Below are 25,315 nucleotides of genomic sequence, written 5' to 3'. Positions count from 1 at the left end.
GAAAGTTTGATGTGTTCACTTTGAACTTAAAGTCACAAAGAGCAGACGTTGATTTAGTAAAGATAGTGTGAATTTTATTACAGATTTGAGCGTTGCTTTCAGCGATTCGGGGAGTTAAGGACAAATCGGAGAACAAAGAAGGTACAAGGAAGACCTTTAAAAACGTATGCTAATCACGGTTTCACTACTGAACTGACATGACATGACACGACTTAGTATGATTGCACCGTCCCATGAATGTAACTACATGTTTGCATTTTCAGCTGAGGTGTGAAAATACATAAAAACAGAAGCCAGACAAGTTCAGTGCCTTTTAGTCCCACTCTTTGCCCGTTATTTATAGACTTTAAAACAGCTGTAAACCTGAACACACATATATTGCCAAACTTTGACACACTGTGTGCTCATTTCCCTCCTTGAATTGACTTGGAGTTGCTTAAGGGGTGATTGCATCACAGGCAGTCTTTAAAGTACACTCTCCTTTCCCCCCAAAAGTGAACATACACACACTGAAACAATACTGTAAGTCATTGTTCTGCTGTTCTTTATAATAAATCAATCATTAATATGTTAAATAAGCAGGTTTTAATAATGGTTTAGTTAAATAAAGGAGTCTTTGTCTCCTGTCACGCAGCAGCTAGCTGCTTGGGTGTGACTTTGATACAGAGATGCATATAATCATATAAATTTTATGAAAAAATATTCCCTTTTAGAAGACAGTGTCATCTGGCATGTGACAGGCTAGCCTAACTCCTCAAGCTTATAGCTGCTAAGGCTATCACAAAGCTACATTCAAGTCCTGAAAGACTTGAGTTTCATCCCTGCAGAGCTGGAAGGAGGTCTGCGATGCTCTCCACGTAATAATCTGGCACCATCCCCTGCCTCTCCGCGCAGCCGCTCTTCTGATGGGCCTCAGCGTCTGCCAACGTGCTGACCCCCGTGAGGGTGAGGAGGGTCTTCAGGCCACAGTTGGAGCCCAGCAGGATGTCGGTGTCCAGGCGGTCGCCAACCATCAGGCAGCGGTCGGGGTCCACGCCGTATTTGGAGGCCACGCAGTCGAACATGAAGTGGTTGGGTTTGCCTACTGTCTGGGCCTGGCGCTGAGCTGCTGTCTCCACAGCCCTCAGCAGGCAGCCTGTACCTGGGGTAAGGAAAGAAGGGCAGAAGGTGAAGAGACCTTTCATTCATTTCCCCTAAATGTCCCATCTGTTTTATTTCCTGTGTTATCAATTGACCAGGGGTGGAACTGGGGTTGGTGTTATGCATCAAAATGATAAAAAATAGTTGGAGAACAATTAGATTTGGCAACCATTAACAAAACAGAACCCGTTTGGTGCTGGCCACCGTTTCATTCGGCTGCCCTGTCTCAACTGGAATAGGCCTGTGTCTTCCATGCCTAATAGGCATGGAATAGCCATTAACGGACCAGAACCCATTTTGGTCACCGCTTCTTTCGGCAGCTGAGTCTCAGCCAGAATAGGACCGTGTCTGTAGTAGCTAAATCTGGGCGAGATATGGCAAATTTAAATAGGCCAAAGCTGGCTCACATTAAGCACAGAGGAGCAAGTCGGCTGACACTCGGCCGCAATTGGGCCGATTCCGATGGCTACTGGGTAGATACAAACTCTGGAAGACTTTTTTCCCTTGGCAACAACATGTTTGATAGTTGTAATGGTTTACCCAAATAATGTCCAGATTATCAGGCATTTTATCATCTCATAGCTTGAAAAATAGTGCAAATAGCTGAGTAGATAAGGAAAAAAAAAATCCCCATGCCCCCCCGATCTACCTAGGTTTGGGCAGGGCCCCAAATGTTTACAATGTCTGGCTCTGTCCCTGTAATTGACAGTTTCATTTACCTCTGTAAAGTAATCCACTTCAGTAAAAATCTGACTTCTTGTGGAGCTTGACATGTCATACAACTTATTAGGCTAAGTGATCTAATGCCTACTTTGTCTTCACTGAGCAAGGTGCATCAAGTTCGACTTTCTGATTCAAGCTTTGACATTATTTGTTCCATTCACCTCAAATATGACAGTGTAAAATAAAATCTCCCATAGGCTTTGAAAGATGTTTTTAGGTAAGTTTTTGGCTTACAGTTAAAGTTATAATGGAGTGTCAACTTTGAGAGCATTTGGAATGGGTGGAGCCTGAAGGTTCAGACAGGTGGGTGTCGAAGCTTCTACCTGGAAAAGATATGCCTTTGTGTCCTTAAAAAAAGGCTTTTCCAGGAAGTAGGCTTAATAAAAACAGTTCCTTCCTGCATCTGACAGTAGTATTCTAAGTATTCAGTATCAGCATGATTTTCTTGAAAGTATGCAGGTGTGAGTGTATGGTTTTCTTAGTTATCAGCCTCAGCTCTCTGGCCCTGCATTTATCTTAGCCTAACTACAACTTGGCAAAAATTTGTGCATACTTGTTCTGATACAACTGGATTACTCTTAAACTAACAGATAGGTTGAGTGTGTGACCTTGAAGTGTGTAGAAACACCAGTAATTCCGGTTAGCAGGTGCTGTAGTATGTAATCTGCTTTAAGGCAATATAATGTGTCTATCAAGTGTGTATCCCTACCTGGGACGGCCTTGCCCCCCTCCAGAGGCAGCCTAGTGTCCCCGTTGGTTCCCACAAACAGACAGTCCGGCTGGGTCAGGTACTGCAGGGCTCTGTTCAGCTTCATGTAACTGAAGTGTTCATCAAAGCCGACCACCACCGCCTTCACTTCGGGATCCAGAGGCACGGTGGCCCAGTCGTGCTGCTTCCCGGTGATGTGGTCAGGTCCCACCCCGGTCTGCTGGATCCCCACCGCCTCCAGCTCTTCTCTCATGGCATTGCTCCCTATCAGGTACACTTTGCCTTCCAGCCCGCAGACAGTCTTCAGGTACGCGGCGGAGCAGTACGCCGTCCCGAACACCTCCTCCTCGTTCGCGTTGAACCCCAACATGGCCATTTTGTCGGCGTACATCTTCCTCGTCTTGGTACTGTTGTTGGTGACGAAGAAGACCTTCTTCCCCTTTTCCTTGAGCAGGTTCACGACTTGAGAGGCGCCGGGGATGGCCTGGTCCCCCCGCCAGATGACCCCGTCGCAGTCAAACAGGACGCTGTCCACCGAGTCCAGCACCTGTTTCACCAGCGCGCCGCTCAGCCGCGTGCATTTTGACCCAGACATCAGGCACGAGTCAGATTCAGAGATGAATTAACTGTCCGCACGGTATGTCCCGTTACTACGCGGTGTTTCCGTTACCAAGCAAAGTCACGAACGTTACAGCTGGCATAAAGTTAAGCACTGCTGTGGGTAGAAAAGCGCTGCGTTAGCGGCAGTTGTTTGCTTTAATGAATGTAGTGTTGAAATTCACCGAGAGAAAACCTGACCTTCCACTGCGTGTTACATCAATTCTGCGCCTACTTCCGCACCGGCTTAAAGGGACAGGAACCAAACACGAACAAGTACAGTCCCACTTCCGGTCAGGCTTCTGTCACTAACCACTGCCCACAACCTGTAATTGTCTTTCCAAACATAATACTGGGGTAGTCTAAGCTACACAGCCAGAGCCAAACACCCTGTTATTTTAACTTATATTCTTAGCATCACACTCAAAGGCAGAGCAGGGGGTGTCCTCTGAGGCTCCTAATGTTTCCTCAAAACCCTTAATCTGTTATTTTAGGGATGCACGATATTGGATTTTTTTTTGCCGATATCTGATATGCCAATATTTATTAACTTATATGACTGATAACCAATACCGATATTGATTAATCCACTTTCTTCCCTACTACTTTTAGTGAACATCAAGTCTCCTCTGTGGTGGAATTAACATCATATTATGCATGCATACTCTTAGTATGATGGCCCACCAGCAGATGGAGACATAAAATACAATACTTTTCAAGGTAATGTATTTATTGTGCAAAATAATAAATAAATAAAAGTAAAAAAAAAGTTTATTGTTCTAACAAAAAGTTTTTCACGTTATAACAATATAGTTTCATGTTATAATGTGATAATTTATTTTGTAAAAATGTGAAAAGTTTCATGTTATAACATGATGATTTGTATTGTAAAAACGTGAAAAGTTTCATGTTATAACGTGATCATTTATATCGTAAGAACGTGAAAAGTTTCATGTTATAACATGATAATTTATATCGTAAGAACGTGAAAAGTTTCATGTTATAATGTGATCATTTGTATTGTAAAAACGTGAAAAGTTTCACGTTATAACATGATGATTTGTATTGTAAAAACGTGAAAAGTTTCACGTTATAACATGATGATTTGTATTGTAAAAACGTGAAAAGTTTCACGTTATAACATGATGATTTGTATTGTTAAATTAAATAAAAAAAATTATCAAGTTATAACATGAAAATAAATTGTTATAATGTGAAAAACTTCTTGTTAAAACAATGAACTTTTCAGGTTATAACGTTATAACATGATAATTTATATCGTAAGAACGTGAAAAGTTTCATGTTATAACGTGATCATTTGTATTGTAAAAACGTGAAGTTTCATGTTATAACGTGATCATTTATATCATAAGAACATGAAAAGTTTCATGTTATAACTTGATAAATTATTGGAGACTAAATTAAATAAAAAAATTATCAAGTTATAAGGCATGGATTCAAAAATCGCAGATTTGTCAGATAAACATTTCTTCTGTGAACTCTTCTCCAGCATAGTATCACAAAAATAGGTGTCATGATCAGTAATGCTGTTCCAAATTCCTACCCTACATGTGCATAATATTTAAGTTAAAAAACAGTACCATCAGACAAGTTTTGCCACTTTTGGAGGGAGTGAAAAGTATTCATCCTCAACATTTAATGTGTAATGGTTTCAGAATGATGAAGACAGTTGGAGAACAATAAAATACAAAATACATTGTCCACTCTACAGGAAGTTTCTTTACTTGGCATATACTATGTTTTTCCCAAATGATGTGCAGATTTCAAAGTATTCTATTATCTTAAATGGTTAAAAAAAAAATAGCACAAATAGCTGCCATAAATGGGAAGAAAAAAAAAACCTCCCCTCTGGCTTTGGGCTTAGCCACAAATGTTTACAAAGTCTGGCTCTGCACCTGATCAAACTACAGTTCCCATGAGTCTTCAGGGGAAATGTTCAAAACCTAGTGGGAGATATGTTTGATTTGATGCTAAAGAAACAGCAGAAGTATGTATGACAAATCCAGACACAAAAATAGAAAACACATTAAAAAAAAAGTAGCCAAACATTCAACATGTCGATTTGCTTTCTGTAACGTTGCTTTTTTTTTTGCAAAATATCATTTTATTTTGTTAGTGTTTTGTTCAGTGTTGTTTTTTGCATCTCAGGGCAACCGTACCTATCCCATAGCATGTGAATGCAACTTCCATTTTTGCATCTGTGCTGTCAAACAGGCACAAATTAAGTAGTTAACACCATTGAACTGTCATGAACGTCAGTGTACAGCTCCCCCTGCTGGCTTCATCGACCCCCTGGCAGATTTCAACATTAGAAATGATTCATCTCAAATCCCAGCCTACCCCCAAAATATACCCACACCTGATAAAAATACATACAGTGCAACATATTCAAAAGCTGATTCATAATGCCTTTATCGTGTATTGAAAAAAAAAATACAATAAGGAGGAGGTATGTTCCAGCTTTAGAAGCTTTCATGCCTTAGTTGATGGCAGGCAAAAAACTTGTCCTAAGCTTGCAGTTATGACATTTAATTAACAGAAAACCATTTGATCCAGCAAGGATTACCTTTGTGTATACTGCCAGTGTTGCCAGAGCTTTCCAATAAGATGCAGCACCTTGTGGGGGATAGACACCGGAGCCCATAAAGAAATCTCTAAGCTTTATTTCTTCAGTCAGAAGTAGCTCCCACGGGATGTACAGTAAAAGCAGCATAACAACACAGACAGCTGTATTTTTTCTTTAGTTGTCTTTCTTCTGAACAGGTTGCAGAGGAAAGAAAATCTCTCCCAGGTTTCGAAGTAGCCCTCTGCTGTAGTAATATCTTTTTGAGTGGTCTGGCGCTGAGCCACAGAGATTGTCCGCTGTTGTAGTTGGATGGCAGTGCTGACACACGTAACCCCGACTTTTGTACCACTCATTGGAGGTCTGGTTGACGAGAGCCAGATAGGAATGGAAAAGGGCGTAACCCGCCAGGAGGAAGAAGACGAAGACCAGAAATCCAAGCATGAAGACAATTCGGGGGAAAGTCAGGAACAGATGCTGGAGGGAAAGAGAAATAAGAATTATTTTAAATTCAACATGACAGATTCAGAGTAAACATGGCTGCAACATATGTATACGATACACAGTGTGTCAGCAGTACTGAGTCTCACCTGTACAACAAACAGAGGCCCTGCTGCCTGCTGCTGGCCAAACTCATCTATATAACTGGCCCTCAGAAGCCCTGACCGCAGTACGGCATGAAACAGCATGTCTCCTGTTAGCACGGCAATGTCACCCGCCATGGCGCACACGCTGAAGAGGTACAGCAAGAAGTAACCTGTGTTCTGAGCACCGATGCAGTTGTTCACCCAGACACAGTGGTGGTCGAAACGTTGGACACACCTGTTGCAGACCCCTGAGACAAAGACAGTGAGCACTGAGTGTAATTCTATGTTTCGCTGAAATAATACATTCAATATTTACTATGGTACAAATGTATCACTATTTATTATTTATCTACTCACTGCAGTGTTTGGAGCGAGCCGGTTTGACAAGCTGGCAGGTTTCACAGGAGACTCCCGGGTGAAACAGCCTCCTGTCGTATGGATAGATGTGCAGCTGGCCAGCGATTTTCTTCTTTGTCACTGTGCCTGCCAGAGTCGAGAGGAGAGAGTTGAGTAAAAAAAATACTGAAGTGTAATCACACAAAACACACATTAGTATTTCAGACCTTAAAGGGATAGTGCACCCAAAAATGCCTTTCTGTGCACCGCGTTCACACGGTGCACAGAGAGTGAGAATGTGAATTTTCATTTTTGGGTACACTATCCCTTTAATATGACAAGGATATGTCTGGTGATTTGCAGTTTATTTATACCTCAGGCCCACATGACCTTTCTCCTGACCAGAGCTAACTTGTGAGTGATTTTCTCTGCTCATTCTTGCAAATCACAAGCTGAAATTATCTTTCATACGTTGAATTAATTTGAGTCATTTAAAGTTGGTAAGAACTGATACTTAATGCAAAAGCTTTCTTGCACAGCCTTTTAATCTCTTGTAAGGTAGACTATCATCACTCTTTAAGATTAAATTCAATGATCCTTGTGTGGAAATTAATAGCAAATGTTAATGTGTAAACAACAGAAAAATTCAAGCACACAAACCAAATATAAACTTTAACATTAATATGAAAAGACAGATGATTTAAGTTGAGTTTGGTTTCAAGAACGAAACAGTCATAGAAAGCAGAATCTGGCAATCCCAAGGCATGGACTCACATGAGGATTAAATGTTTTACTGTATCACAGGTGATGCTGTGTAGCTTGTCCCTTGACTGTAGAAAATAGTTTCACGCTCAGGGTGACAAAATTAAATTATTGATTTGCATGGCTGATGGCTGATATATAATTACCAACATCCTTTTTCATAACACTCAAAATATGACAGCATGCTGACAAGGAATACCACCTGATCAAGCCAAAGTTCACCTCCCCTGCAACCAAAAGCAAATGTGTTTGAATATATTTTATCTAATATAATATTAACCTGGATCTCTCCTGATGCAGAGGTAGAAGAAGAAGGTCTTAATAGCCAGCAGGACGTAAGGCACAGACAGGCTGGTCAGAGTGGTGTCCATCTCCCTGCAGAAGCCAAACACCTCATAGGTGAACTCTGCATACACAGCAGCCTCCAGTAGGATGTGCAGATAGATGAACATGTTGTTCCTGCAATTACAAGCAAATATACAGGATGATACTGGTAGAGATTGGGAAAAAATGTACAACAGAAGACCAGATACAGGCTTATGACAATGTATTTATTTCTGGGGACACTTTAACTACAAACCTTTGATGAAACAGTCTGTGCATGGCCCACTGTGAAAACGTTTGGAGCCATTTTGGCGTCAATGGTGCAACTACCTGTGAAAATAAATCCAGCAGCTTTACTTGCAGTGTGTATTTGTATTGTGATAAATTGCTCCAATAGCGCCACACAGTGTCGCTTTGTTAAAGTGCACTTATAATGCTTCTTTCCTTACCTTTCCCACATAGTTGAAGAGGATAGTAAAAGGGGTTTGCTGCTGGCCTGAGTATTTGCAAACTAGCACGATACATGTCAGCACCACTACTACGTAGATAGCGAACAGGGTGAGGAAATCCATGTCTCACCTGGCGGCTTCAAAGAGACAAAACAACAGGTGTTTGTGGCACAAACTCACCACGAACAGGTAGCAAACTCACTCAGAAGCTACACGTATATTACTATAACATCTGTATGCTTGCTTAAACTTAGCGAAGACTTTTAAACGATATAAAATTGGCTGTGTCGCATAAAACGACTCGTATGAGCAACTTGGCGTTAGCATGCTAACCTACGTCAGTGCTCAACGTTAGCTAACATGTACACCTATTACTCATTCCTTTACTCCCTAGAGCTATTTAATTATTATTTAAGCCTTACCTTCTAGTCGAGGTCACACATAGCTACCTTGTAGTGTTTTATCTCACGTCAACATAGCTGGTATTGTTAGCGCTATGGCTACCAGCATCACTTTTGGTGCTGCTGTGTAAACAATGCTACTTCCTTAGCATCTTCCAAGCTAGCAGCTAAAGGGGTTGTGCTAGTTTGGAGGCTGACACTGCTGCAGTAGGGTGGGTGAGAGCATCTGTTTGTATGTAGCTGCATATGGATATAAATGTGAAGTTTGTCCACATATTAATAGTTGTACTGATGCATAATGCTAGAAAGACCTAAATTTACATTATCCTGCATCATTTTTTAGAGTTTACAAATAAGTTTTCACCCATTTTAGAGTGTCTTGAATGCCTTTCTCTTTTATTTTCCAAACACAACTACCAAAACTGTCCACTCCCCCATGTGTTTATCAGAAGTTTGTCTTTTTAGCTGTAATTTAAGCAATGTGATACACTCTTAGCTTTCTCTTGGATTCACTTTATTAACTGCAAGGATCACAGCACCACCCAAAAAGTCAGACACAAAATCAGACCCCTGAAGAGGACTGGGCTGTTTTCAACATTTTGGCTCCACTTACTTAGTCTTGCTTTCTCTTCTGTTACTGCCATCCAGTGCTCCACACAATGCAACAAGGCATCACAAGACACCTGTTGGATCTGGTTGCTGACATGGCCCAACACTCATATTACAGCAGGCAGTGCAGGAGTGGGGAGCGTTACTCTTACTCAGGAGCTCTGCATGCACATCTCTGGATGCTGTTTCAAAAGGTACGGGATGTTTTGATATGCTGTTGATCATTTTAGTTGTGTCTTGTGTTAGATATGTGGTGGGTGACAATGCTTTGAGTCTATCTGCAGTTACAGGTTGAGTATGAGAAGTGTTCCTAAATGCTTTTCATCCCATTTATGACTGATAAAGTGCCAGTTTTGCTTGTTTGCAGGTCCCTTTTTATTTAATATAAAAGCATAATCTGAAGCATAATGTAGACATGCTGAAATGTATGAATAATTTCTCTGAGGAAGAATTATGTACGACTAGCTGAGTGAAAAGGCTGAGCCACTTTTATCACACTCGATTGCCTGTGAAATGTCAATTTTCTGTCTGTCACACATGAGTAGCTGTCTCAGCTGTAGTGTAAGAGGAGAGTTCAATTGGAGTGAGCAGTGTCTATTTGGAGAACCAACCATTTGTGTTTAATTATTCAGTTGGTACTGGACTGCCTGTGCATTGCCACCAATAACAGTTTGCAGTCCAATAACCGGCAGGCTTCCTCAGTACTTTCTCTGCAGCTTTAATTAATTCTCATTTGAATTAATTACTGACCGCAGCTTTCTAACTGCTGTGTACAAACCTACTTCTGGCTTAACACCATATAACAAGTGCATCTGAGGTGCACCAAAAATAAATAAATACATAGAAAATAAAATAAAATTTCATATTCAAGGATGAAAATTATCTTTGCGTTTTAGTGACCTCAAAAATGTATGTCCAATATTCACTCTCCTGGCTCTGCCACCAACTTGTAACTGCTAAATTCTCCAGCATGTTCACCAGCTAGTTGTTAGCTTTGCCGTTTGTTGCTGGGCAGGTAGAGCACTATGGGTTTATCACAGAAGAGTTATGTGTAAAAGAAAACAAATGAGACAACGATGCTCAAATGAAAGGTGCTAAATTCTCTGTAAAGCTGAAGCTAACAGGTGCAGATCTCTGTCGGTTCATCATTATGAATTAATCTGCACGCAGTGCTGATACAGAGAAAGGCACTGAACACACACCCCTAGTCACGTGGTGGGTTTGTTGCTGGAGAGAATGCAGTAATAACCACAGGTTGAGGACCATTTAATTTTCTTCCCTGTTATTTCATCTATGCAGCCTGGGGTTGAAAATCTAATTGCAGAACTGTTTTTTAATAGCTTTGGCACTTTGATAATATCAAACACATAATTAAAGGAGATTGTATCATTTTAAACACATGGTTCGAAAACATATTTAAATATTGATTCTTCTGACAACCTAACTATGAGTCACTGCTTCCACATTACTCATAGTTATTCATTTTAGTGCTATTATGGATTACAATATTGATTTATGACATTGTTTCAGCGCCACGCCAAAGGAAACACACATATCATTTGTTTTTCTAATACAAGATGATCTGACAGCCACAAGGGTATTGTCAGGACTCTAAAGCTTTAACCCTTTCACTTCTTATTTTTGGTTTTGTATAATATTATGGTTATTTGCAGCATTGACGATACACGGTTTTGAAAATGTTAAAAAGGTTTAGGTTAGAATGGCAGGCAGCAGTGCTCACTGCGATTAGCTCACAAATCTGATTCAGGATACAGAAAGAACAGGCTTAAATCAATGAATAGACCACACCAATTGTCACCAGAATGTTCTCATTTTTCAATAAAATGAATTTCATCAAACCAATTTGGAAGATGATTTATCATCTAAAAATGTATACGCATCATGGCTTTAACCCCATGATACTGTTACTGCACAAAACTGATCAGCTCTTGTGTTCAGCGATGTTAAATTACTGTTATTCTCAACGGAGTCTGGCTGTGAAGAGAGCGATATAACGGCTCTAGATTGATTGATTTCCTTTCTTTAAATAGCTAAAATACATTTTGCTGCTGCCTCCATCCACAGCAGTACATTGCTTAGCTTATGTGGCTGTACTCCTGCCTGCTACTTCAGACTTTGGGTGTGCCGACCACTATCTACTGTAGGTAATACACTGACTATGGATGAGTACCTCTTATAACCCCACTTAAAAAAAATCTGCACTATCCCTTTAAGCCTAAATTGTGAATGCTTTCATTCCAGCGTTGACCTAAACTCAGCCTCTGATGCAGATGGTATTGTGACACTGCAGTGTTGTCATTTGGTATGCACAGGTCCTGTGTGGTTCCAGTGCTGTCGCTGTCTGTATTCATTAAGGGAGGGGAGCATGTGCTCCTTCAGTATTAATGACAGGGGGGGTGGAGGAGTGCAGAAGATTCAGCTCATAATCCTACTAATCCTACAGGCTAAAGTCTTAAATTGCCCCCACTCCTTCTCAATGGACTGAACATCACAGTGTGCTCACACACAAATGGACACACAGAATTCCAGGCATGCAGACGCTCCAATTAGTACTCATCAGGCTTTCTTGCATCGATGCAGAGTGATTCTGGGGCAGCAGCGGTCCCTCGGAGAGCCACCTAGCCAAGAGAGGAGGAGGAGGAAAAAGACACATTGGTGTATTTATAGAAAAATGAGGCCTCACAATACCCTTTTTGGAGAGAGAATTATTAAGGAACCGAGGTGCGCGGGTGCATGCGTCCCAGTTTTCTGATTAACACTGTGGTAGCAGGCTGGCCCGAGGATGAATCAGGGATGAGACGCAGGACTAACTCCTTGACACACTCACAGAGAGACCACACTCGCTTCTCATGCGCACTCACCGTTTGCTCATGAGGACACTGCTGAGGTTTCAGGGTGGAAGAATGGGGCAGTGTTCTGAGTTTGTCACCCTCTCTGTTTGACTTTGGGTCGGTCCTTGTTTTTTTTGTTTTTTTTTTGTTTTTTTTTTTAAACATTACACTTAAGAAGACAGATTGGATATCAGGCTGCCAGCAGGCCGCCTGCTATTTGACATTCAAGATGAAGAAGTTTTTGCAAAACAAAAAAGGCAGATACTCTTTCCGGCGGGGCTCTCGGTATCCATCCAAAGATTTCTGTAAGTCTTTTATCAGCTGCGTCCACTGTGTGGATCCTGCTGCGCTGTGGCTTTGGACGATGTGGAGCACATCATTAGCTTCCAGCTGAGCTAGAGGGCTTATACTGTAGCAAAAGCCAACATGTCCATATTTGTAATTCTGTATTTGTCGTATTAGAGTTGTTTTTGAAAACTGTCACATGCGGATTAATTCATTATCATTTTAATATTTCACTCCAAAGTTTGGCCTACAAGTGCCTCTTTATATGCCAGTTTATTTGGTTGTTATGTGATGCCACCTTGCATCTCTTACCTGGTTAGAAGTTATAGGTGCAGCCAGGGGTGTGCTCCATCACATAATTACCATTCAACAGGATAGACTTGCATGTGCACGGAGTAAAAAAAAAGAAAATTGCTGGGGGAACTTTTGTCTCTCAAGCTAATTAAGGTCACAATCTCTGCGATGCCGTAATTTGATTGGTTGCTTTGAAGCTTGTGAACCAGGTCAGGGAGCGCTGAGTGTGTCATGGTTCAGGGTAGAGGGTTACAGAGCCGCACTCGATAGTACAAGTTGAGACACGGGAGACAGCGGCAGGGAGAAGAGATCGGGCGCAGATGCATAGAAGTAGAGCTCTTTTAAGACATGCAAAGGAGTGTTTGATCCAGAGGTGTTCTTGCAATGTCGATAGACTTGAACATATTGGCCACAGTGGGTGAGTGTGTATCTCTCTTCATGTTTAAGCAAGCTGTGTCACAACCTCGTAGATTTCTGTCTGCAGTGATGCTCCAAAGTGCAGGACCTCACTCTGTGAAGTCCTTGGATTACAAGTGCTAACTTCCATCCTCAAATATCAGCGTCCTTTTTTAACCCACCCTCTCATCCCTTAAGTCCTCAGCATGCCGTCGTCCAATCAGGGCTGGCCTGAGGAGTTCGGCTTCCAACTTGGTGGCATTGGACCCAGCTACATCCTATCTGTGGAAGAGGGCAGCAGCGCACACCTGGCGGGGTTGCAAGCTGGGGACCAAGTCCTGGAGATCGAGGGCCACAATGTGTCAACACTGGGTCCCCAAGCTGTCATCGCCATCGCCCAGACTCAGAAGAACATCCCTCCCAGTATCGGAGTGGTGTCCCGCATACAGCAGGTATTACTCAAGTTACACATCGTAGTCCAGACTCACTGATCCGGAGATTTTTTTAAGTAAGTTCTTAAATTAAAAAAACAAAATCATATTTATTACAGATGGACATCATACCAGGTCCAGACGGTCGTTTCGGATTCACCATCGTAGGAGACTGCCCCCTGCTGGTGGAGGACTGCTCGCCTTGCTCCCCAGCCGGCCGCGCAGGTCTGAGGGCCGGGGATTACGTCATGGAGGTCAATGGCATCCCCGTCAGGCAGCACGAGACGGCCGCAGCGCTGATCAAAGCGTCCCAGGGAAGAACGCTCCGTCTGGGGGTGCTGTGTCTCGGCCCGAGGCAGAAACGTAGTGTCAGCATAGAGGACAGTCAGATGGGAGGAGAGGGGGCGAGACTGGACCGGAAGCATAAAGCTCTGGAGTTCAACAGGAAGGTACGTCGAAATATGCATCTGGATGTAGGTTCATTTCTATAGGGCAGTTTAAGGACACTTAGAGAAGTTTGCTTATTTTACAAGGTTTTTAATGTCGTTTTCTTCATGGTTTCAATCAGAATTAGCTAAATTGTATTTGAATCTGCTTAGAGCTGTGGGACTGGGACCCTTCCGTTGTAATGGACATGCTACAGCTATGTCTTTGCAAATGTTATAGCAATACTTAAAGAGTTTCCTTCTAACAGGGCACATAGTTGCTTTGTTAAATCCTTAAACATCCAGCAAATATATGTGTGAAGTTTCAAGCATTGCACAGGTGTAAGCCTTAAATAGTTTATGATGAAAGGAGAAAAACAGAAGCCCACAAAGCTGAAACACTTTTGGAGGGATAGGAAAAAATACTAGACTAGAAAAATGAGATTTGACCCAAGCTCGAGACCAAACTCAATAGCCCTCAGTAAGCCCATTTTCTTTATTTGAACTGCAGAAGAAGTGTCGTTATGGTAACAATCTGGCACGGCGACAGCATCGACCCTGTTTTTCATTTCACCTACTTGTCCTCAAACCCCTCTCAGCCTCTGACGTCATCATCCTTTCACCGTCAGGTCGACCAGATATTAGGTGACGAGCCTGAAGTAAAAGAGAAACTCTTCACCGTGCTGAAGCAGTACGCGGCCGAGAAGAGAGTCGAGTGGTTGGCCGCGGTGCTGCCCGAGATACTCACCACGGATGAGCACCGGCAGCTCATCTCCAGCATCAGGTAAGGGCAAAGCACTTCAGCTCACCTCACAATCGATTGCCAGACGTAGTGTAGAATAGAGCTTTGATTTTCTGCTTGAACTCGATTGGGCTGGCTGAAGTTTCCTGAGGCTTGAATCGGGTCAAGTTTGCTCCAATTTCCTGGTGTTTTTTTTTTTTTTTCAAATATTGACCTTATACATGAATAATGTATGGGCTGTGTTGCCATCAACCCATCCGGACTCCAACCTCCCACCTCTGACTGAGTTTCTGGGCTGTGCCTGACATTCTGTAGAGGCAGTGCATGTTGGAGCTCATAAATGTCTGTTACCACATTGAGAAGACTTTAGTTGACTTTAGCTCGTAATAAATGTTGTAATGTTAATTTAAAGTTATCAATCAGGCTCGGGCTCAGAACTGCTGCAGTGAATCGGGCTTAGGTCGAGCTTGGATAAAAATGTGCAGACTCATGTAGGGTCAGGTCTGATTTTTAAGGGCCCTATCATGGATCTAGTATAGACTCCAATGCTTATAGAAAGTAGAGGAAAGATTTGAAAGATGGCTGCATTCTTCTGTGTAATCCACTCTTTGAAACCATGTGTAAATTTAGCAGAGTGGCCAACCACCGCCCTTACAAAGCAGCATCCTGAGACACATATAATGCAACCAAGACATCCCTTGTTTGAATATTGCTGGAGGACTCTTCTTCTTCGTTATCCCCCTCTGTTGTCTACATTCTCCCCATGTTTCCTGTCATTCTATGCTGCCAAACTGTCCATTAAAGCCAAGGACAGTTTGTGCTTCTGCAAAGCTCCCAGTGATGTTCAATTATTACACCCACTCTTGGTATTGTGTCCCACACACACCCCCTCTTGTCATTTTCAAGTCCCAGCGGAAAGTTTGATAATCTGCAGGGATTTAAGTAATAACGAGCGCGTAAACAGGCTTTTCCTGTTGCTCATTCTGCAGGATGGATTAGAGAGGGGGGGGGGTCTCGACCGCTGCCAGCCATTTCAGAGCTACGCTTTAGGTTTAGGTGGGCCCATCTGCCACCCAGGGTAAATCCACAGTGACCCCTCCAAGTCGCTTACAGTGTCATGAGTGAGAGACTAAACCGACGCGGAGGGGGCCCCGAGCTAAGAGTTTTTAAATGAGGATTGGCAACATGAACGGTATTCACAGCATGGAGGTGTGTGTGATGATGAGCCACGGACAGATTTAGTTGAGTGCTCGCTTCGTGGAAACAATTTAATACGGGTGGCCATACCGCTAAAAAAAAAGGGGAAAAAAACTTGGAGCTACACCCAACAGGTTTTTTTTTTTTTTTAAGTGTGTGTTTCCATGAAGTGGAATGACGCCAGATAACTAAACGTGAAAAACCACTCAGGTAGCCAGAGTTACGAGGTTGTCCCTGTGCCAGAATGACCAGCGCTCCTGCCTTTCCTCTAAATCCCCAGACAGTTTGTCCACAGATTGCGCTCCGTCCACAAGTGGAGCCAATCGAACCTTTTCCTCTCTTACTACAATGGCTCCCTGCACTACTACACAACTTTGAGCTCTTTTTAGTGGTATTAATATCCCGTCAGAAGGGTTTTCAGCAGCGTGAGGGTAGTTTTGCGACTCGAAATGACGTCAGGCGACAGGATTTTTCTGCCTTAAATTGGCCATGAATAATTCAAACACTGAGAACTCCTCATTGGTATTTGTTTAACGAAGGACACTCCTATTTGCACAGGCACCAATAATCATATTAATGCCATCTCTTTGTGGTTTTCTCCATCCCCCACCCATCTCACAACTCTCTTACCTCCCTCTCTCTCCCTCTCTACGAGGGTTTTTTTTTGTGTGTGTGTGTTTTCTCTGATGGATTTTCTTCTCATTATTCCGCTCAGAGCTCGGGCTGTTCCCCGCTCTCTCTCTGCCGTGGTGGCCGTTTTCCCCTGACACTTGGTAAAGACAGCCTCCCGCACGCACCAAGGTCCCACCATATCTTTTATCTCCCTCAGAGAGGCAGCAGTAAAGCATAGGTGTGTCTGCCGTTCTGCACAGTATTAGAAGGTGCAACTTAGTGATTAGTTTTTTATTTCTTTGAGCTATGGGTGACAACTAAACAATGAATTGTCTGGGGTGAGTATACCTTTCCATTCTTTTCAGGTTGAATTTGTGAAGGTTTTCTGAAATTGTTTTGTGGCTTGTTGTTGAGCAAATTTGTGCATTTTATTAGCTTTTTTGCGCCTGCCACCTGCAGTGTTTTGCCATCAGTGTAATTATGTATGTGAAGTGGGAAGCGAGTGAATATTAAATGGTATACAGAACAAGACGGTGGCTGCTGTTGATGTTTAATATCTGATGTTTCCAGCTCCGAACTCCTCTATTCCCTTGTCATCTTCTAACCTTTCTTCAAGGCAATTTGGAGCTTCACATCTATAATTTATTAACTCAAGCCGTCAGCAGTGTGTTCACGTACTTTGATGTGATGTGACCACACTCTGATGGACACAGTTAGTTAGAACACAAAGGCATGTCATTGTGCCTTTCTCTGAGTGAAGTCATTAGGTTGAGTGATGCTCTGCTTTTAGGATGTAATCTCTCGCCACGTGTTTGAGAGTGTGTGTGTGCATCTGTGTGAGTTTGTACATGCTGGTTGTACTGATTACATAAATATTCCTTTTAAACTATATCAGCCTATATTATACTGAGTGTGTCTTCTTGGCATAAAGCAGGCACGTTTGGCTTTTGTGCACCACGTGACGCCTGCATGGATGACAATATGGTCATGGAGATTTGTTTCAAAGCAAGTGTGGCTTTTTAGCTGTGTAGTAATCAACTCGCATCTCTATTACTGCAGTGATGCCCTATGAGGGAATAAGACTAATTAGAGGATGTTCATGGTGGGTGTAAATATCCACATTCTATCCGTATTTATCAGTTTCCTCTTTACCCCGCAGTGCGTGCTGTGCACACAGCTTTCTTTTCCAGTAGTGCTGATAATGATGGTGTTTAATCTTAACTGGAGGAGTCAGCGGAGCTTGTTTGCAGTTACCGCTGTGCTGCTGCACTGCACAAGATGAGAAGCATTAGTGGCTCACAAGTGCCTCGCAAACTGCTTTTTATTAAAGTGGCTGATGAGCGTGGGCGGTACCAAAGGCAGTACATTTATAAGTTGGTATGGAGCAAGTTGTGTTGATAGAAATAGGTGTAGCTTGTTCAGGCTGAAGGAAGAACAAAAAGCACAATGGGCCGTCCATGATGGTTTGCTTTTTAGCCATGGTAGCAGCTCTAGGAAAGACTGATTTAACTTGACTACCGCTTGATAGAGTGCTGTTACATTTTGTGCAGATATTCATGGTCCCAGAGGATGAATCCTTGTGCCACCATGAGGTTGACATATTTCGTTTTTCGTATAATACCTCCACAGCTATCAGATGGATTACCACAAAATTTAGTTTACAGTTTCGTTCCCCCTTCAGGATTAATTATAACTTTTAATGATTGTCTGGCTTTTCATCCAGCGCCAGCATCACATCAAAGTCTCATTTTGTCCAGTACTTTGGTTTTTGGCCAAATACCTGTTCTCATCCCCCTAAGCTATACTTAAATTTCAGATGGAGTTCATACTTTGATCCCATGTATTGTTAAAGTTCCTCTCCTGGCACTGATAATGATTACACCCCTAAAACTCTCTTTTCCTCAGAATTACATAGTTAGAAGTGTTTTTCCTTTTTCAGAAATCCATTCATGCCTTAAAATGGCTTAGACATAAGTCCACACTTTTACCTCATTTAGTATGCACGGATCTATGAATATGGATTTGCAAATTAGCCTCCCTCAGGTGCAGGCCTGGAGCTCGAGTCTACCTGTTCATACTGTTCATACCTTTGGCTCTGCTCATTAAACACAAACTTTACATGTAAACAGTAATAGGTAACATGAGCCGTCAACATTACTACGTTATCAAAGTGCTAATAATAATAGTGCTAATGTATGCTAATATTAGATAAACCTTGCTCTCGATGGCTGGCTCTGACATAGATAGGGTGAAGTGGAAGTGAAACTTATCTTGCAAAATACCGATATGTAGCAACTGATAACCCTTGTTTCGTTTTGGCATCATATCAGTGATACGGAAAGCACCACCCTGCAAGTTGATGTGATTGGTTCCTTAGGTTTGTGATGTAACAAACCTTGGCTGTGTCAATCCGTGTTTTTGAAACTGTCATTGGTGCACTGTAGCTCCAAGGCAGAGATGCTCAGTCATTGTGTTGACAGCTTATTTCACTCATTATATGTCTTGTAGCATTTAAAAACACCATATGGACATGTTAGCAAGGTTAAAACTTGATTTTCACCAGAGGAGGTCTTAAACCTCTTTAATCTGGTGTGTTCATGTTTGTTCAGTGGATAAAATATGACTGACCTTTTAACCAGCACAATTTTTAATCATCTACTTTTGCTCCTGGACACAGACCAGACACCCAGCGATGCACATCGGTAATCATATAATTATCTTTTAATTCCGCTAGCTTTATCCTTAAATGTGTGACCCACCAGTGCGCATTATTTGGCAGTGATCAAGAGAAGGACAAATAGATTTTTCTAGAGTCTTCGCAGCGTATTATTTTTGAGCACACACACTGTTACATCTCTCTATGTGTGTTTAGACATGACATCAGTCTCATTCTTTAGCCTCCCTAAGCCGCATTTGGACACCTGCAATGAAATGAGGTCTCCTCCTTTGTAGCTTTTTGCTTGTCATTCTTCCCTTTTGAGAAATTCGTCCCATCCTCCCTGCTTGCTTCCTCCTCCACAACCCTCCTTCAGATAATTATAGATCTCTGTTCTTTATAAATGAGGTCAAATCAGAACTCTCATTTAGTTTCCAAGAGTTGACGCGGAGAACTTTTTTTTGTGATGAGGTGGCTGTTTCAACAGATGGTCGTGCACTCTGAGGTGTAAATATCTGCATTTGTAAAGAGCACAATACTGATAGCAGCACACACACACACACTTTCACACACATGTACTGTCTCTGTGTGAGAGACAGAGACATATTAGTACTGTGATATGAATAGATGACAAATAGCAGGGAAGCGAGGATAGCAAACACAGAGGGGCTGTGTGGGTTGCTACTCCTACATCACTACAGAACATTTATTTATATCTCAGGAGTCTGCTTGGTGTAGCCAGTAGTCTGCGCTCAGGCAACACTGTCTCAGGCTGCAGTCAGCGACATGAACGCCTGAAACCTGATCAGAATCTGCAGAGACAGTGACAGCAGGCTAAGAATATGTGGCCTATATCTTTAACTCAACAGATTTGTTCCAAAAATGAGATACCCACCATTTCCTTAAAGTGGCAGCTCCTCTAAAACAACTGTTAGCTTTAAATTGGAAATAATGGTGCATATTTTTAAAGGGATAGCTGAGTTAAAGGGTTCTTTCGGATTTTCTGAAGTGGGGTTGTATGAGGACATGCAGTGTATTACGTACTGCAAGGTTCCTACGCAAGTATGGAAAGTATGGAAAAGTATGGAAATAAATTTGATCAATTTCCAGGTATTAAAAAGTATGGAAAATGAAAAATAAAGTATGGAAAAATATTTATGTTTCCAGACTATTACCACTGTTCTAAAATACTGTTTTCTAAAATAGAAAATTAGGTATGTCCAAAAATAATTTAATCAATCCGGATCGTGTTTTATGCCGGGCCAGGCACAGTTTGTGTGAGAGCAAACGTCTCAGAAAACATACCGCCCCTTTTACCTGATTGACAAGTGGTATGTCCAGTCCACTACATGCTGCACTGTGTAGAGGTGAGGAGAGAGCTCTGTCTTACCTCTTTATAAGCTAAAGTCAGTTATTTTGCGTGACGGACGCTTCATATAATAACGTAACAATATACTATTTATGGTGTTATGTCATCATGTCATTTCTGTCTCTACATGGTCACGCGTTAACAATTCTCCTCTGCTCTCTGTATCACGCACGGCGGAATTCCGCCACACACACACACACACACACACACACACACACAGGTGAGCACACTAGAGCAGCTCGGGCCGCATTTTCCTGACCAAACCTGACCCCGAACCCGGTGCAGTTTGTCAGCTGACAAAGTTATTGTTATGGACAGTGTGTAAATAACCATCAACAGGCTGATGTTACGCACAGACAAACACGCTGCTCGCACAGCAGCGCAGCATGGCACTCTTGGTGCTGAGCTTGTGTTGCATTCAGGCGTTGTCACGTAAATAACAACTTCCAGCACTTAAATAGGTCATAGCACAAAACAGCAGCATGTCAAGTGACTTTTTACTTTATTATATTCAATAAAACTGTATGTTCCTAAATCTTGAGACACCTCATATGTAAGATAGACAGACATTTCACCTGCTCATTACTGTGCACACATGTACTGTATGTACTTAGTCCTAAAGAGCCCTTCTGGTGCCAGTAGATACACAGAAACATCCCAGCAGGCTGTGCTTTGCAAGTATACAAAAAAGTTTCACGCATGTGAAAATTATTTTTCATGCATGTGCTTCACCTCCGCTGCTACAACTCCATCCTATAGGGGAAACACTGCTGTGTGCGTTTTGTGCAACAGGTGGATGTGGTAGTTTACTGGTAGAGTAGAGAGAGAGCACTGAAGTAAAGTAGAGCAGGGCAGAGAGATGGAAGCAAAATATATTAAACCCGGTGTTAATCCAGCAGAACTGGAGAGAGGGGTGAAAAATAAATAGAGGTGGGCATGGCTCAAGTAGGGCACAAAATTATAGACGGAGAACGATTGACAAATTTTTCACTTTAAGCCCTGACACTGTCATTTTTGTGTAGGAATTAAGCTACAATACATGACATATGTTTTAATTAATAAATACAGTGTGAATAAAGATTACATAACATAAACTGCAGTCTTTGTTATTTGATAGCTGCTTAAATTAAACAATTTTTATAGGGCAAGTAAAAACTGACTTCTGGCAAGTAGATCTCTGACCAACTTGCCCGACCGGGCAATTGAAAAAAAACCTTAGCGTTGAACCCTGCATCGCCAACATGGGGGAGAAGGCGATTCTGAGCCACATGAAAGGAAAAAAACACAGACGTCTCGTTACTGCATCGCTTGCACCCAGAGTCCCAACCTTTTTGCCTCAGCCCAGACATTGAACTTACCTGAGTTTTTATTTGCATGCCATTATGGTACTTGGCTACAATTGTCTATTAAGAATAATTAAATATGATGTGAAATATGATACACTGATATATTTACTCAGATGTCGCATATTCTCTGAAAAAAAAACACTGAGAAGTCTGGAAATTAGGGTATGGAAAAGTATGGAATTTTGAAATTCCAAATGTGTAGGAACCCTGGTACTGTAGATTGCAGATGGCTGAAGCTGTGATCTGTGCTGGTGTACTGCTGCCTCAGTTGGTTACTTTGTTTGTGTTATCATGTGACTTTGGTGAATCCAGGCTAACCCTAAAACCAGCATCACACAGACATCACACAAACAAACAAAAACAGAAGCCACTATATGTGCAGTGTTTTTAGATTGTTTTAGCATCTCTCAAACTATTCTGATGAAATATTAGTTGAAGAGAAGACACTTTTTAAACTGAATCACAGTGATATCATGCTAACAACAACAGTCACTTCTAGGTAGACAACTGGCAATCGGTTTTCAGTTGCCGAGGAGTATGAAAGCAGCAAATTTGTTGAATTCTGTTTTCATTTTCAGCCGTAACTGTAACGTTTAATGATATATGGTTTAACACAGTGGCCCGACCTGTCTGACGTTTCCTCTGTGCTAATGTTATGTACTGTGTTGCTTTTCCGTCATCTTTGATGAACCAGATCTATTGGCACAGACACTACACAATGTACTGCTGTGGACAGAGCCACGGCAAAACATATGTTAGCCACCTACAGGGTTCCCACAGTCATGGATTCCCCGGAAAAGTTATGACATTAGAAAAGCTGTTTTCCAGGCCTGGAAATAGTTTGGAATTAACTGAGTGTTTTGGAAAAGTTTTGAATTTTAGTTGTTTTGGCTGTTCTTTAAAATATGTTCATAAAAATTACATGACTAACATTACGCAAAACAAGTTCCTAGTATTATTAATTTTAAATCTAGTGCTGCACTGCGTGAACATTGAAATATCACTAGTATCACATGCTAAGAAGCTAGGTGGTGGCAAATATATATCTAATGTGCAATGAAAGCTAGCAAACGCTATCAGTTTGCTTAAACACAAAAGCCTAGGAAGTGCATGTTTAATAATGTATGGCTTTCAAACAACAAATGTATTACATGGCAGGCAGACTCTCACCTCACTGGATGGAGGCTCTGCACCAAAACTTTTGATGTTTTGGTGCAGAGCAGAATAGGATCCAAATTAAATTGTAGGGGAACAAAGTGTGAGTACCTCTCCACATTTGGGAATGCGCACTTAAAATCGCCTGATGTCAGAGAGGTGTCCAGGCAGGCTTTTTAAAACTACTTAAAGTCATATAAATGGCATAAGGTATTATGGAAAAGGTTTGAAAATTCATTGGTAAAAATATGTGGGAACTCTGCACCTAAAAAAATCAGTGTCAGTGGTAGTGTTCGCTATATTTGAATAGTTTCTCTGCTTTACCTTACACACCAATCGAGGCACTGGTAGAGCAGCAACTATAGTGTTCTGGAGTAATAACTGGAGTCTGGTGGCTTTGAGATAACTGCTTTAATTCCCCGTCGGAAAAGGCTGTGTGATGGCAAGGTGAAGCGTTAGCATAAAATATAACGTACACTAAAACAGATAATGATTTTGAGGCCCAATATGAGTATTATTATCATTAATTCTAAATTAGTGGGGGCTTTTTTATATTTCCTAAAACACTTAAAGTCCTTTGACTAGGTTGTTATTGTGAAAACATAAAAAAGTTACCTAATGAAGAGTGGTACTCCTCATGACAATTGAACTGATCTGAAAGTGTGAAATTGTGAATGCGTGAAGTTCCCTTTTAATATTTAATTGGCTTCTTTAATCATATTACACTCCACTGGATGAGCTGTGAGCCATGAAAAGTCGGGGAAAAATACAAAATTAAAGCAGCAGATTAGGCAAATTTGTCCAGAATAATAGGCTGCTGCATCGCTGGTCTTTTGTCCTGTGCTGTCGTGGTGCTGAATGGAGAGCTCCTGTACAGAGCAGCATGCATTGTAATGAGTGTATGTTGGTGATTCCACCACCGGGGGGCCCAGAGTCAGAAATGTCTGAATTCTGTCTGTATCCTTTATGCTTTTAATACATGGAATATTAGACTTTTGTTAACAGATTAGATCTGTAATGTGGCATTTAGCAAGGCCCTGTATCACCTGTGTCTGATTTACCTTTAACACATAATACTAGTGACTTTTTGGCAGTTTTTATACACGTCTCATCAAGAGATTAAATCCTGACAAGTGTGATAAAAAGGAAACTGTCAGTCAAAACATAGTGGTGTGAATGTCAGTATCGGTGTTAAAAAGACAGAATAGTTCAGCCTCTAATTACATCCTCTATATCTCTATAGACCTATCTGTACAACTGCTAAAGAGTGACGAGCTGGTGAGCAGTTTTTTCATAAATCAGATCCTCATACAGGCGACTAGTGTTGTTAACAGAAGCTTTGACCTTTAGGTTCCACATGTAAGTGAGTCTTCATTATTCAGTTTGCGGCAGGGGCGGCGCAGGGCTGGAGGTGCTCTGTATTTACCTGAATATTAAAACTCTGGAAAATGAAATGAGCAGTGGCTGTGAAGTTTTTCTCTTTCTCCTTTTTGCTGTGCTATAAGTGTGTCCTATTTGCTTTATTTAGCTGTCAATGTTGTTTTTATGCAGTTTAATTAGCTTCTGGAGGACACGGGCAGTGGTAGCTGGTGTCTCTCTGTTTTCTCCATCAGCGTGTTTGTTGCTAATTACTCCACTGGGGCTGGGTTGTTTTTTTTTCACAGACTGCTCCACACCCGGTCTGCTTATGGCTGATTCATCTGATCAGCAGATCAGCAGCAAATGGGCTCATCAGAACACAACAGACTAGTGTAGGTGGGAATCAAAACAGTTGTTTGTGCAAAGCTGCGTTCGGGCTGCGCTCTCAGTTGGATCTCACTGTTACTAAGAATTAACAAACATCAAATCAGAGGCGTCGTTCGGACTGCAGGCAAAACTGGATCTGTTTGTTTTTCACATAGTGTGAACATAACAAGTCACATGGAACCTGATCTTTTCAATTCTGATTTGGGCCACTTTAATATGTGGCCCTACATCAGATACAGGTCCGATTCTTTGCAATGTGACCTCAGTCTGAACAAATCAGAAATCATGCGACATTTAAGCCACTCTACATCAACATCGTCACGACTCTGCACTGGCGGGAGTCACTCCATGAATACAAACACATTACCATCATTATTACATCCTGAAAATTTGGATGAAATCTGTTACAGTGAACCCATTCACATCTCATTCCCACCACTTCTGGCTCTGGCTCTGCCTCCACATCCACATACACACACCTCCGTACAGGAGTAGCAGCCACTGCTCCACTAAAAGCCATTATAAAAGATGTGGCTCTCTTTCTCCTCATCCTCGTCCTTGTTATCATCTTCTCACAAATTCACTGGC

At 41.8% G+C, this 25,315-nt stretch overlaps 3 protein-coding genes across 5 annotated transcripts in view; 1 reads left to right on the top strand and 2 right to left on the bottom strand.

The window, feature by feature from the left end:
- Positions 1–52: 52 nt before the first annotated feature.
- LOC125880275 (phosphoglycolate phosphatase) lies at positions 53–3,393 on the bottom strand. The gene is made up of 2 exons (XM_049562574.1): positions 2,573–3,393; positions 53–1,141 (listed from the first exon to the last, which is right to left on the bottom strand). The coding sequence occupies exons 1-2, from the start codon at positions 3,165–3,167 to the stop codon at positions 816–818; spliced, it is 921 nt and encodes a 306-aa protein (XP_049418531.1). The 5' UTR covers positions 3,168–3,393; the 3' UTR covers positions 53–815.
- Positions 3,394–4,790: 1,397 nt separating this feature from the next.
- zdhhc4 (zinc finger DHHC-type palmitoyltransferase 4) lies at positions 4,791–8,771 on the bottom strand. Its single transcript, XM_049562572.1, has 7 exons — positions 8,634–8,771; positions 8,212–8,348; positions 8,019–8,092; positions 7,719–7,897; positions 6,698–6,823; positions 6,344–6,588; positions 4,791–6,230 (listed from the first exon to the last, which is right to left on the bottom strand). The coding sequence occupies exons 2-7, from the start codon at positions 8,332–8,334 to the stop codon at positions 5,931–5,933; spliced, it is 1,047 nt and encodes a 348-aa protein (XP_049418529.1). The 5' UTR covers positions 8,335–8,348; positions 8,634–8,771; the 3' UTR covers positions 4,791–5,930.
- Positions 8,772–12,288: 3,517 nt separating this feature from the next.
- The window catches only part of grid2ipb (glutamate receptor, ionotropic, delta 2 (Grid2) interacting protein, b), a 53,052-nt gene continuing 40,025 nt past the window's right edge, over positions 12,289–25,315 (top strand). For 2 of the 3 annotated variants that reach the window (XM_049562566.1, XM_049562565.1), the window contains exons 1-4: positions 12,289–12,378; positions 13,247–13,500; positions 13,599–13,928; positions 14,534–14,688. In XM_049562566.1, the coding sequence (XP_049418523.1) occupies positions 12,303–12,378; positions 13,247–13,500; positions 13,599–13,928; positions 14,534–14,688 (815 nt within the window). In that variant the 5' untranslated portion in view covers positions 12,289–12,302. Of the gene's footprint in view, positions 12,379–13,246; positions 13,501–13,598; positions 13,929–14,533; positions 14,689–16,542; positions 16,794–25,315 lie in introns of those variants that run through there. The other variant, XM_049562567.1, reaches the window with a different exon arrangement.

Source organism: Epinephelus fuscoguttatus, linkage group LG20, assembly GCF_011397635.1.
Source record: "Epinephelus fuscoguttatus linkage group LG20, E.fuscoguttatus.final_Chr_v1".
Taxonomy (NCBI): domain Eukaryota; kingdom Metazoa; phylum Chordata; class Actinopteri; order Perciformes; family Serranidae; genus Epinephelus; species Epinephelus fuscoguttatus.
This window is presented reverse-complemented; position numbering and strand designations above follow the sequence as displayed.

Coding starts and splice junctions, on each gene's coding strand:
- LOC125880275 (XM_049562574.1), bottom strand. CDS start 3,167: ATGTCTGGGTCAAAATGCACGCGGCTGAGCGGCGCGCTGGTGAAACAG. Junction 1,142..2,572: donor GGGGGGCAAGGCCGTCCCAG/GTAGGGATACAC, acceptor TCCTTACCCCAG/GTACAGGCTGCCTGCTGAGG.
- zdhhc4 (XM_049562572.1), bottom strand. CDS start 8,334: ATGGATTTCCTCACCCTGTTCGCTATCTACGTAGTAGTGGTGCTGACA. Junction 7,898..8,018: donor CACAGACTGTTTCATCAAAG/GTTTGTAGTTAA, acceptor TTGTAATTGCAG/GAACAACATGTTCATCTATC. Junction 6,824..7,718: donor CTGCATCAGGAGAGATCCAG/GTTAATATTATA, acceptor CGACTCTGGCAG/GCACAGTGACAAAGAAGAAA.